The sequence below is a fragment of the Balaenoptera ricei genome, chromosome 13, assembly GCF_028023285.1.
Source record: "Balaenoptera ricei isolate mBalRic1 chromosome 13, mBalRic1.hap2, whole genome shotgun sequence".
In the NCBI taxonomy this organism is placed as follows: domain Eukaryota; kingdom Metazoa; phylum Chordata; class Mammalia; order Artiodactyla; family Balaenopteridae; genus Balaenoptera; species Balaenoptera ricei.
In genome coordinates this window covers 16,698,729-16,712,435 of record NC_082651.1, presented here as the reverse complement: position 1 = coordinate 16,712,435, position 13,707 = coordinate 16,698,729, and the positions used below count along the sequence as shown (strand labels likewise).

Below are 13,707 nucleotides of genomic sequence, written 5' to 3'. Positions count from 1 at the left end.
TTTTTAAAAAAAAGAAAGCCATTTTGTTCCCTGTGATAGAATAGAATCCCAGTAATGAGATCCAGGATCTTCCCTTGAGAGCTCAATAGTAAATTCTAGTAATAGTAAATTAGGGGGCCAGGTATCATAGGGCTTGGTTTTTAGGGTCTACCCTTGTGTTCAAACCTTAACAAATGTCAACCCTCTAGGAGGCAGAATAGATGACCATCTGTTCTTTCAAGTGTGATATGGACATGTTAGAAATACCATCAACTTCACAAATATTGTTTTACACTTGCTTGTTCAGCTTCTCTATGCTGGTGCCTATAATTAGAAGTCATATATCTGGGCACAGTGACACAAGAATGTTTCCCAGATAATGTTCTAGGTACAGTAGATACCAGTGGACAATAAAAAGGACAAAGTCCAAACCCTCACAGAATTTACCTTTTGGTGGAGAAAGTGGAAAACAAGCAAACATATATATACTATTATATCAGAGAATTTTAAGTGCTTTTGTATAACTCATTTATCACTTATCTCAGAAGTAGAAAATGCTCCTGAATAGTAAAGAAGAAGCTTAGAGAGTTTTCTGATTACCACCATAGATTAGAGCAGTAGCTTCTAAAGTGGGACAAATTTACCATAGGAAGTATACAAAAAGACCCATTAGGGAGCAAAAAGAAAATGTTGAATCCAGAAAAAAAAATGAATGTTTATAAATTTTCTTTTTTTAAAATTGAGGCATATTTGACATGTTAGTTTCAGGTGTAAAATATAATGATCCAATATTCCTGTATATTGCACAATGATCACCACAGTAAGTTTAGTTAACATTTGTTGCCACACATAGTTACAAAAATTTTTTTCTTATGAGAACATTCAAGATCTATTCTCTTAGCAGCTTTCAAGTATGCAATACAGTGTTATTAACTATAGTCACCATGCTGTACATTACATTCCCATGATTTATTTATTTTATAACTGGAAGTTTGTACCTTTTGACCTCCTTCACTTATTTCACACACCCACCCCCCTCCTCTGGAAACTACCAACTTGTTCTGTTTTAGTTGTTTTGTTTTGTTTTGTTTTGTTTTATGTTCTACATATGAGTTATTTTGTTGTTTTGTTTGCTTTTGGATTCCACATACAAGTGAGGTCATATGGTATTTGTCTTTCTTTGTCTGACTTATATCACTTTACATAAAGCCCTCATGGTCCATCCATGTTGTCGAAAATGACAAGGTTTCATTCTTTTTATGGCTGAATAATAGTCTATTGTATACATATACTACATTTTCTTCATCCATTCATCCATTGATGGACACTTAGGTTGTTTCCATTTCTTTGCTGTTGTAAATAATGCTGCTATGAACTTGGGTGTCTGTATATCTTTTTGAATCAGTGTTTTTGTTTTCTTAGGATAAATAATCAGAAATGGAATTGCTGAATCATATGGTAGTTCTATTTTTAATTTTTTGAGGAATCTTAATACTGTTTTCCATATGGCTGTTGTGCCAATTTACATTTCTGCTAGCAATGCACAAGTGTTCCTTTTTCTCCACATCTTTGCCAACACTGGTTCTATTTTGTCTTTCTGATACTAACCATTCTAACAGGAGTGAGGTGGTATTTCATTGTGGTTTTGATTTTAATTTCCCAATGATTAGTGATGTTGAGCATTTTTTCATGTACCTGTTGGACATCTGTTACGTCTTCTTTGGAAAAAAATGTCTATTCAGATCCTCTGCCCTCTTTTTAATGAGGTTGTTTTTCTGTTATTGAGTTCTTTATATATTCTGGATATTAACCGCTTATCAGATATATAATTTGCAAATATTTTCTCCCATTAAGTATAGGTTTCCTTTTCATTTTGTTCATGCTTTCCTTTGCTGTGCAGAAGCTTTTTAGTTAGATGTAGTTGCTTATTTTACTTTTGTTGCCTTTGCTTTTGGTGTCAAATCCAAAATATTGTTGCCAAGACCCATCTCAAGAAGCTTATTGCCTATATTTTCTTCTAGGAGTTTTTAGGTTTCAGGTCTTAGATTCAAATCTTTAATTCATTTTGAGTTATTTTTGTGTGTGGTCCAGTTTCATTCCTTTGCCTCTAGCTGTCCAATTTTCCCAACACCATTTATTGAGAAGACTGTCCTTCCCCCATTGTATATTCTTGACTCCTTTCTTGTAAATTAATTGACCATATATGTGTGGGTTTATTTTTGGGCTTTCTATTCTGTTCCATTAATCTATGTGTCTGTTTTTGTACCAGTACTATGCTGTTTTGATGACTATAACTTTGGATAGTTGGATAGTCTGAAATCAAGGAGTTGACACCTCCATCTTTTTTATTCTTTCTCAAGATTGCTTTGGCTATTCTGGGTCTTTTGTGGTTCCATACAAATTTTAGGATTGTTTGTTGTATTTCTGTGAAAAATACCGCTGGAATTTTGATAGGGATTGTATTGAATCTGTAGATTTCTTTAGGTGGTATAAACATCTTAACAATATTAATTCTTCCAATCCATGAGCATGGAATATCTTTTCATTTTTACAAATTTTCTATTACCATCAATCCATATGCCCATCTGACACAATATATGTGTACGCTTACATGTTTATGTAACTGAGAAATATATTTATAAATACATGCATACATTGGAGTGTATGTTTAAATCAGTTATATTAAAGGGCTACATGATCAAATAATAGAAGACTACTTGGTGAGACATTTCTAGGTCACAAGAGTAAAAATTAGCTATTTGTAACTTTACAATGGTTGGCCCTCTGGAATAAATTACAGGGATTGCAATACTGCATTTGGTGATATGGGAGAAAAAGACATGAAAGTAATAAACAAACAATGCCTGATATACTATTAGAAATCTTAATAAGTAGAGCCATTTCCAAAATATAGAGTCAACCTGGTTTAACAACATAGCTATCAAAAAATGTGAGTAGAGTAAAAAAATTTTACTATTTCAAGTTTGCCTTTTATCATATGTCTTTACTTCTTTGTTTTCCCCCCAATTTTCATAGTCAAAATTTGACTGCCTGGATCCAGAATTTCTAAACAGTCAAGTTTCTAAATATGCCAAATTTGTGACTCAGTTGGAAAAAGGCTTGCCACCCAACAGTGTAGTGCCCCAGCTAAAAAGTAAGGTGGAAAAAATGAAAGAAAAGGTAAGTTTAGTAGAAATTATTTCCAAAACTCCAGGTCAATCAGTTACTACTTGATGCTAATGAGACCAAAGCCAGGAATTCTTCCCTGTTTAAATTAGTCAGCTTTGCAGAGAGAAGAAACAACAGAAAAATTCAGCTACTGTATTGCAGAGGCATAGACTGCATCCCTCTCTTCAACTGGCCAAATCATGCAATTGAATTGTATGAGAATTCTAGTTGTTTTTCATTCTCACCAGCACTTGTTATCAATAGGGAGTTTATTTATTTGGTTTGGTTTGGTTTTAATTTTAACTGTTCTAATAAATGTGTAGTACTGTCTCATAATGGTGATGGTTTACATTTTTCTAATGATTAGTGATGTTGAACATCTTTTCTCATGTCCATTTGCCATCCATCTACCTTCTTTGCTGAAATGTCTGTTTGAATATTAGCCCAATTTTTAATTGAGTTGTTTGTTTTGTTATTAGTGAGTTTTCAGAGTTCTCTTTTTTTTGGAATTTTAAAATCTATATTTTATTTAATTTTTGACATATAGAGAACAGTGTCCATTGGCAACGATGATCCTTGTTCATTCATTCTTCTGTTGACTCTCAAATAGTAATTAAATAGTACTCACAAAGTAATGGTAAAAGAGACTACCAGCTTGAAAATTTGTAACACAAATGATATTTGACACACCAAAAAGTTTTTATACATTTTACACAGCAGAAGTTTTTAGAATTTACATTCTAAAGACATTAGGGTCTAACAATTCATAGAAGAACAGCAAAGGTTTTTTTTAATTTTTATTTTATATTGGAGTATAGTTGATTAGCAGTGTTGTGTTATATAGTCATGATATAAGTCCTTTTTCAAATATGTAACTTGAAAATAGTTTTCCCAGTCAGTGACTTGTCTTTTTAGTCCCTAAACAGTGACTTTCACAGAACAAAAGGCTTAAATTTGAAAAAAGTCCAAGTAATATTTTTTTCTTTTACAGATTATCTTTTTAGTATAGAATCTAAAAACTTTTGCCAAACCTAAAGGTCACACAGAGTTTCTCCTGTATTTTCTTCTGGAAGTTTTTTAGTGTTCCTTTTTTTTTAAATTAAAGTATATAATTTATTTTGAGTTATTTACATTTTTACATATGGATATTCAGTTGATCCAGAACCATTATTTGAAAAGAGTATTCTTTCTCCATTGTTTACCTTTGCATCTTTGTCAAAAGTCAGCTGACTATATTTTTTAGTCTGTTTCTGGACTCTCTATTCTGTTTGGTTGTTCTGTAAGTCTATTCTTTCACCAATACCATGCTCTCTTGATAATAACTACAGCTAGTAAGTCTTGAAATCAGGTAGTGTTAAGTTCTCCAACTTGTTCTTCTTTTTCACAATTTTGTCGATTCTAATTCCTTTACCCTTTCATGTAAATGTTAGAATAGCTTATCATATGTATAAAAAATTGCTGGGATTTTAGGTGGACTGTGTCAAATCAATAGATCAATTTCCAGAGAATTGACATCTTAACAAGATAGAATTTTCTAATCTGTTACCTGCCTATCCCTTTATTTAGTTAGGTCTTCTTTTATTTCTTTTCATTAACATTTTGTAATTTTCAGTGTACAGATTTTGCACATATTTTGTTAGATTTAAAACTAAGTATTCTCTTATGTTATCTTAAATTTCATTGTTTTTCATTTCAAATTCTAAGTGTTCATTGCTGGTATGTAGGAATACTATTGACCTTTGTATATTGATCTTATATCCTTTGATCTTAATAAATTCACTTTTTAATTTTAGGAGATTTTTGTACATTATTCAGAATTTTCAAAGTAGAAAATGATTTCAACTGTGAATAAAGACAATTTTATTTCTTCCATTACAATCTGTGTGCCTTTTATTTCTTTTTCTTGCCTTGTTGCACTGGCCAGGATTTCCTGTATGATATTGAATAAGAGTGGTGAGAGAAAACATCCTTGTCCTGTTCCGTATCTTAGAGGGGAAATATTCAGTCTCTTTTTAAGTATGATGTTTGTTAGTCAAATTTTTTTATAGATGCCCTATATTAAGGTAACAAAGTTTCATAGTTTCCTTAGAGGTTTCTTTTTTTTTATCATAGATGGGTGTTGATAATTATTAAATGATTTTTCTATGCCTATGATCATATGGTTTTTCTTCTTTAGTCTATTAACATGGTGAATTACATCTATCAATGGTCAAATGTTGAAGCAGGCTTGAATTCCTGAACTGAACCTCACTTGGGTCATGATGTACTATACTCTTTTATATTGCTGGATTCAAATTACTAATATTATTTGAGGATGTTTTTGTGCCTATATTCATGAGGGACATTGATTTTTAGTTTTCCTTTCTTGTAACATCATTGTGTGGTTATGAGGTAATACTGCCTCATAAAATGAGTTGGGGAGTGTTCCTTCCTCTTCTATTTTCTGCAGGAGATTATACAGAATTAGTATTATTTTTCACTTAGATGTTTGGTAGAATTCAAGAGTGAAACTATCTGAGCTTGAAGTTTTCTCTTTTGGAGGGATTTTAACAAAAAAATTGAATTTCATTAATACAATTTGAATTATTCAGGTTATCTATTTCTTCTTGAGGGGACTTTATAGTGTATCTTCCAAGGAAATGGTCCATTTAATCCAAATTGTTGAATTTATTAGACATAGAGTTTATCATAATATTTCCTTATTATCCTTTTAAAGTCTGTGTGATCCATAATGATGTCCCCTTTTTCGTTGCTGATATTGGCAATTTGTATTTTCTCCCTTTCTTTCTTGGTTTGTCCTGCTAGTCATTTATCACTTTGACCTTTTCAAAGAGCCAGCTTTGGGGTTGATTGATATTCTTTATAGTTTTTATGTTTTCCATTTCACTGATTTCTCCTCTAATCTTTATTATGTCCTTTCTTCTTCTTGCTTTACATTCAATTATTTATTTCTTCAAAATTTCTTATGGTGGAAGCTTAAGTTGCTGATTTGAAACTTTTCTTCTTTTCTAATATAAGCATTTAATGCTATAAATTTCTGTCTAGTCACTGCTTTAGCTGAATCTTGTGAATTTTGATATATTGTATTTTTATTTTAATTTAGTTCAAAATATATTTTAATACTCCTGAGACTTCTTATTTGATATATGGCCTATTTAGAAGAATGTTATTTATTATTAAAATATTTGGGGATTTTCAAGATATCTGTTACTGATTTGAACTTTAATTCTATTATAGTCCAAAAATATACTTTTATGATTTCTGTCCTTTTAATTTGTTGAGATTGGCTTTATGACCCAAAATATGGTCTATTTTGGTACATCTTCTATATACACTTGAGAAGAATGTGTATTCTGCTATTGCTCAGTGAGTCAATTTGGCTGATGGTAGTGTTCAGATCATCTGTATCCTTACTGATTTTCTGCCTACTTGTTCTGTTAGTTACTCAGAGAGGAATGTTGAAATGGCCAACTATAATTGTGCATTTGTCTAATCCCCCTTATGTTACATCAATTTTTGCCTCATTTATTTTTAAATAAACTCTTTATTTTAGAATCATTTTAGACTTTCAGAAAACTTACAACAGAAATATAGAGGTTTCTCATATGCCCTGAATCCAGTTTCCTCTACTGTTAACATATTACATTAGTATGATACATTTGCCACATCTAATGAAACAATGTCACTATATTATCATTAAAGTCCATATTTTATCTGAATTTTCTCATTTTTATCTAATGTCCTTTCTCTGTCCCAGGATCCTTTCCAGGATAAACATTACATTTAGATGTCTTGTCTTCTTAGGCTCCTTTAGACTGTGACAGATTCTCAGACTTTTCTTGTTTATTATGATCTTGATAGTTCTGAGAAATACTAGCCAGGTATTTTATAGAATGTCCGTCAATTTGGGATTGTCTGGTGTTTTTCTCATGATTAGACTGGGGTTATAGATTCTTGCAAGGAAGACCACAGGGGTAAAGTATTATTATTATCACATCTTATTAAAGATACATTCTATCAACATGACTTTTCACTAATGATATTAAGCTTGATCACATGACTGAAGTAGCATTTTTTCCCCACTATAAAATTACTACCCAACTTTCCATACTGTATTCTTTGAAAGGAAGTCTCTATGCGAAGCCTACATTTAAGGGGTGAAGTTATGTTCTCCCTCATTGCTTCCAGCAGTAACATATCCTTTGTCCAGATCTTGGGTTTTAATACCATTTTCCATAAAATGAATCAGAGATCCTTATAGAAATGGCTGATTCTAGGGATGAGTCAGAGAATATACAAGATGAACCTGGAGCATCCTCTGGTGCCAGAAAGTAAGGAAGTCTCAAAAAACAAAATGACGGACAAACCCACAGCCAATATCGTCCTCAATGGTGAAAAACTGAAATCATTTCCACTAAGATCAGGAACAAGACAAGGTTGCCCACTGTCACCACTATTATTCAACATAGTTTTGGAAGTTTTAGCCACAGCAATCAGAGAAGAAAAAGAAATAAAAGGAATACAAATCAGAAAAGAAGAAGTAAAGCTGTCACTGTTTGCAGATGACATGATTCTATACATAGAGAATCTTAAAGATGCTACCAGAAAACTGCTAGAGCTAATCAATGTATTTGGCAAAGTAGCAGGATACAAAATTAATGCACAGAAATCTCTGGCATTCCTATACACTAATGGTGAAAAACCTGAAAGTGAAATTTAGAGAACGCTCCCATTTACCATTGCAACAAAAAGAATAAAACATCTAGGAATAAACCTATCTAAGGAGACAAAATACCTGTATGCAGAAAACTATAAGACACTGATGAAAGAAATTCAAGATGATACAAACAGATGGAGAGATATACCATGTTCTTGGATTGGAAGAATCAACATTGTGAAAATGACTACACTACCCAAAGCAATCTACAGATTCAATGCAATCCCTATCAAACTACCACTGGCATTTTCCACAGAACTAGATCAAAACATTTCACAATTTGTATGGAAACACAAAAGACCCCGAATAGCCAATGCAATCTTGAGAAAGAAAAAAGGAGCTGGAGGAATCAAGCTCCCTGACTTCAGACTATGCTACAAAGCTACAGTAATCAAGACAGTATGGTACTGGCACAAAAACAGAAATATAAATCAATGAAACAGGATAGAAAGCCCAGAGATAAACCCACGCACATATGGTCACCTTATTTTTGATAAAGGAGGCAAGAATATACAATGGAGAAAAGACAGCCTCTTAAATAAGTGGTGCTGGGAAAACTGGATAGCTACATGTAAAAGAATGAAATTAGAACACTCCCTAACCGCATACACAAAAATAAACTCAAAATGGATTAAAGACCTAAATGTAAGGCCAGACACCATCAAACTCTTAGAGGAAAACATAGGCAGAACACTCTATGACATACATCACAGCAAGATCCTTTTTGACCCACCTCCTAGAGAAATGGAAATAAAAACACAAATAAACAAATGGGACCTAATAAAACTTAAAAGCTTTTGCACAGCAAAGGAAACCATAAACAAGATGAAAAGACAACCCTCAGAATGGGAGAAAATATTTGCAAATGAAGCAACTGACAAAGGATTAATCTCCAAAACATACAAGCAACTCTTGCAGCTCACTATCAAAAAAACAAACAACCCAATCCAAAAATGGGCAGAAGACCTAAATAGACATTTCTCCAAAGAGGATATACAGATTGCCAACAGACACATGAAAGAATGCTCAACATCATTAATCATTAGAGAAATGCAAGTCAAAACTACAATGAGATATCATCTCACACCGGTCAGAATGGCCATCATCAAAAAATCTACAAACAATAAATGCTGGAGAGGGTGTGGAGTAAAGGGAACCCTCTTGCACTGTTGGTGGGAATGTAAATTGATACAGCCACTATGGAGAACAGTATGGAGGTTCCTTAAAAAACTAAAAATAGAACTACCATATGACCTAGCAATGCCACTACTGGGCATATACCCTGAGAAAACCATAATTCAAAAAGAGTCATGTACCACAATGTTCATTGCAGCTCTATTTACAATAGCCAGGACATGGAAGCAACCTAAGTGTCCATCAACAGATGAATGGATAAAGAAGATGTGGCACATATATGCAATGGAATATTACTCAGCCATAAAGAGAAACGAAATTGAGTTATTTGTAGTGAGGTGGATGGACTTAGAGTCTGTCATACAGAGTGAAGTAAGTCAGAAAGAGAAAAACAAATACCGTATGCTAACACATATATATGGAATCTAAAAAGAAAAAAAAATGGTCATGAAGAACCTAGGGGCAGGACGGGAATAAAGACACAGACCTACTAGAGAATGGACTTGAGGATACAGGGAGGGGGAGGGGTAAGCTGGGACAAAGTGAGAGAGTGGCATGGACATATATACACTACCAAATGTAAAATAGACAGCTAGTGGGAAGCAGCCTCATAGCACAGGGAGATCAGCTCGGTGCTTTGTGACCACCTAGAGGGGTGGGATAGGGAGAGTGGGAGGGAGGGAGACGTAAGAGGGAAGAGATATGGGGATATATGTATATGTATAACTGATTCACTTTGTTATAAAGCAGAAACTAACACACCATTGGAAAGCAATTATACGCCAATAAAGATATTTTATAAAAACATGAAAAAAATTTAAAAAATAAAAAATAGAATAGATTCTCTATCGTTGGTGAAAAAAAGAAGAAAAAAAGTGACGAGTTATATTTAAGAGACACAGAAACCAAGTGAAAGAATTTGCAATGGCCCAAGTTGTAATGATTTGACCAAACAATAAATAATACAATATTGTGTTATAACCCAAATTATAAGATAAATATCCATGAGTTCATATTGACATAAGTAAGTAACTGAGTGGATGAATAGATAGATAAATAGGTAGATAGATAGACAAAGGATAAAAGACAAATCCTCTATAAAGAAAAATTCCAAATAACTTATGAGGATACTACATCTCAAGACAGTGGAGCTTTATTTTGATGCTCCGTTGTTAGGTGTATTCACACTTAGTATTGCTATTTCTTCTTGGAGAATTGACCCTCTTATCATTTATATATTTTCCCTCTTTATTTTTTATAAGATTTCTTCTTCTGAAGTCTGCATTATCTGAAATTAATATAGTTAGTATATATTTCTTTTAGAGTTTTCATGATATTACTTTCTCCATTTTTTCACTTTTAACTTTTCTATGTCTTTAAAGTATTTCTTGGACAGCATAAAATAGGTTCCTGCTTTTCTATCCAATCTGCTTTTTAAAAGTCTTTTAAATGACATGTTTAGACCATTAATATTTAGAATATTATTTATATGGTTGGATTAAAATTGTCATCATGCTGGTTTTTTATTTGTTTGTTGTTCCTTTTTTCCTCTTTTTCTTTCCTCTCTTGATTTAATTGTATAGGTTTTATGATTCCATTTTATCTTCTCTATGGAGTTATTATTCATACTTCATTAAAGCAATTTTTAGTGGTTATCCTAGATTTAAAATATAGATTTTCAGTTAATCCAAATCAACCTTCAAATAATATTATACTGCTTCATGTATAGTGTAAAGAGTTTATAATACCATACTCCCAATCCTCCCTCTCATCCTTTGTATTAATGTTGTCATGTATTTTACTTTTATATGTAGTATAAACACTACATGTTGCTACTAATTTTGTTTTTTATAGTTACCTTTTAGGAGAATAAAAATAGGAAATGAAATTTATTTTACATCTATTCCATTTCCAATGTTCTTCATTTCTTTGTATGGATCAAAGTTTCTGACTCATAGCATATTCATTCTGCCTGAAGAACTTCCTTTAATATTTCTTACTGAGTAGGTATGCTAACAAGGAATTCCCCAAATTTTTGTTTTGAGAAAGTCTTTATCCTTTATTTTGAATGATATTTTCACTGGTATATAATTCTGAGTCGGCAGATTTTGTTTTTTCTTTCAACAATGTAAAAGTATCCTTTTGTTATCTTTTTACTTGCATGATTTCTGACAAGAAGTCTGCTGTAGTTCTTATCCTTGTTCTTCTGTAGATAATATGTATTTTTTGTCTGGCTGCCTTCAAATTTTTCTCTTTTTCTCTTTTTCTTGCAGTATGAAATGTGATATGCCTGGGTGTATATTATTATTGTTTACCATTTATATTTATCCTGCTTGATGTTCTCAGAGTTTCTTGGATCTCTGGTTTTGTGTCTGCCTTTAATTTTGAAAAAAATTGCAGCCATTATTTCTTTGATATCTCTTCTGCTGTGTTTTCTATCTCTCTTATCCTTCTGGGATTTCTATTACGTGTATGTCAGACCATCTGATATTGTACCAAGCTCATGGATATTCTGTTCTAGGTTTGGGGGGAGGGGGCAGGCGAGCGTTTCACTGTTTTTTCTCGTTGTGTATGAGTTTGGGTAATTTCTACTCACTTACCTTCAAATTCACGGATTCCTTGGCTGTGTTCATCTCATCAAAGACATTCTTTGTATCTCTTACTGTCTTCCTCATTTCTAACATTTCCATTTGATTTTTAATTATAGTTTCCATCATTTCATTGACATTTCCCATCTGATCTTGCATGTTGTCTACCTTTTCCATTAGATCCATTAACATATTAATCACAATTAGTTTAAGTTCTATCTGTTAATTCCAACACATGTGTCAGATTTGAGTGTGATTCTGATTAATTTTGTATCTTTTTGGATGTATGTTTGCCTTGCCCTTTCACATACTTCTTAAATGTTTGTTGAAATCCAGACATCTTATGCAGAACAGTAGATACTGAAGTAAATAATTTTTATGCCTGGAAATGATAATGCCTTTCCTTCTACTTGGCCTCCTGTGTGGCATGTTATATTAAATCTGGTTAGAAATTCGACTAGATTTGAAGTTTGATGTTGCTGTGGTTGCCCTCAGTATACCACAGTATTCAAATTGTTCTAGTGATACCTTGTGTTTAGTTTGGTCTGGTTTGCCAAAGGTCATTTTTTCAATTGCTGTTTTCCCTGACCTTGGGTCATTCATTCTTTCATTTTATGCCCAGAGAAAATCTGTATCTTGCAGCTTTCCACTCTCTATTCCACTGTTATTTTTATTCAGTACTTGTTAGCCTGGTGGAAGAAGCGAGGAGGGATATTCCCTCGTGTTCTGATTAAGTTTCTATCCTAACAAAGCACTGTGTTCCTTGTTCGCAAAATTCTGAGCTTCACAGTTGTTCCTGCCCCTCCTCCAGCTTTAGTAATAAGCTTAGAATGTATTTCTGTCCCTCCTCCATGGGTGGAGCTTTTTTTTTTTCCTGTTCTGTTTCTCCAGTTATGTACAGATACCTACAATGAGTTATCACCAATGCCTTAAGGTAATAATTTTTGTTGTTCCATAGGGAAGGTAGGAGAGATTGGTTGGTTAGAGTTACAGTAGTGGCAACTGTTTCCCTCCCTCAGCCAGCGCCATAAGATAAGCTTTCTTAGGATTCTTCCCAATCTTCTCTGTGAACACCTCTATATTTGTAGCCCCCAGGGACTTCACACTCTCATGCTACCCTACATTCAGTCTTAGCAACTTATTTTTAAAATTCAGCAACATCTTCTAACTAGTTTAAATGGCAACCGAAGGCATCTCTCCTTGGTAAGCAAATTCTCAGGTCCTGTTTCTTGCTGTGGAGAAAACTGTGGGTACCAGTGTCTCTTCAAATTTTGACTTAGTTGGTTTCCCTGCAGCCTCACTTTTCTGATGGGTTCAATACAAGTCATTAACTTGCAGTTTGTGCAGATTTTTCTTTGTTGTAAGAGTGTCATTGGTGTTCTTTCCAGCTCTTTATGTGCCCAAATTGAAACCAGAAGCCTTGGGCTGTTTTTAAGATAAAAAGGATGGTGTCTCTGAGAGTGTTTTGTTTTCCAGCTTCCAGTTATCATTAACCTGAGGAACCCAACTCTGAAGCCTAGACATTGGGCAGCTATTGAACAAACAGTTGATGCCACCCTAGTAGACCTTGACAATCCATTAACCTTGGAGAAGCTCTCTGAGTTGCATGTTTTTGACTTTGGCCGAGAAATCCAAGACATTTCTGGACAGGCTTCTGGAGAAGCTGCCTTAGAAACAGTTCTTAAAAAGGTAAACCTGAAAAATGTGTATTCTGAAGATCAGGGAATGTAAAGGTTTTCATATTCAATGAGATCATCAACTTTTGTTTTATCTGAATGGGTTTTTCAACATTGCAGCTTTCACCCTCTCATTATCAGTTATCCTTGTGCTGTTTCCTTACATTTATATCATTATTATTGTTATCACCTCTATAAATATCTTCTTTCTGCTTAGCTTATAATCCAACAGGAACTTGATGGCAACAAATTTGCATGCTTTATATAAAGAACCACATACCAAGGAAGAGCTCTTATGCCAAAATACATTATCTTTCGAACTTACATACTAGAGAAGACTAACTATACAAAATGCTTCAAAAGCACATTGAGAAGATTTCTCTACTTAGGATATTTAACCTCCTTACCCAAAAACACACATCTTCCAACCATCTATGTAAAAAGA

At 33.3% G+C, this 13,707-nt stretch overlaps 1 protein-coding gene across 1 annotated transcript in view; it reads left to right on the top strand.

Moving 5' to 3' along the window:
• DNAH6 (dynein axonemal heavy chain 6) overlaps positions 1-13,707 on the top strand; it is a 298,766-nt gene that overhangs the window by 93,077 nt on the left and 191,982 nt on the right. The window contains exons 18-19 of the mRNA XM_059942689.1: positions 3,016-3,159; positions 13,063-13,275. Coding sequence (XP_059798672.1) covers positions 3,016-3,159; positions 13,063-13,275 — 357 coding nt within the window. The remainder of the gene's footprint in view (positions 1-3,015; positions 3,160-13,062; positions 13,276-13,707) is intronic.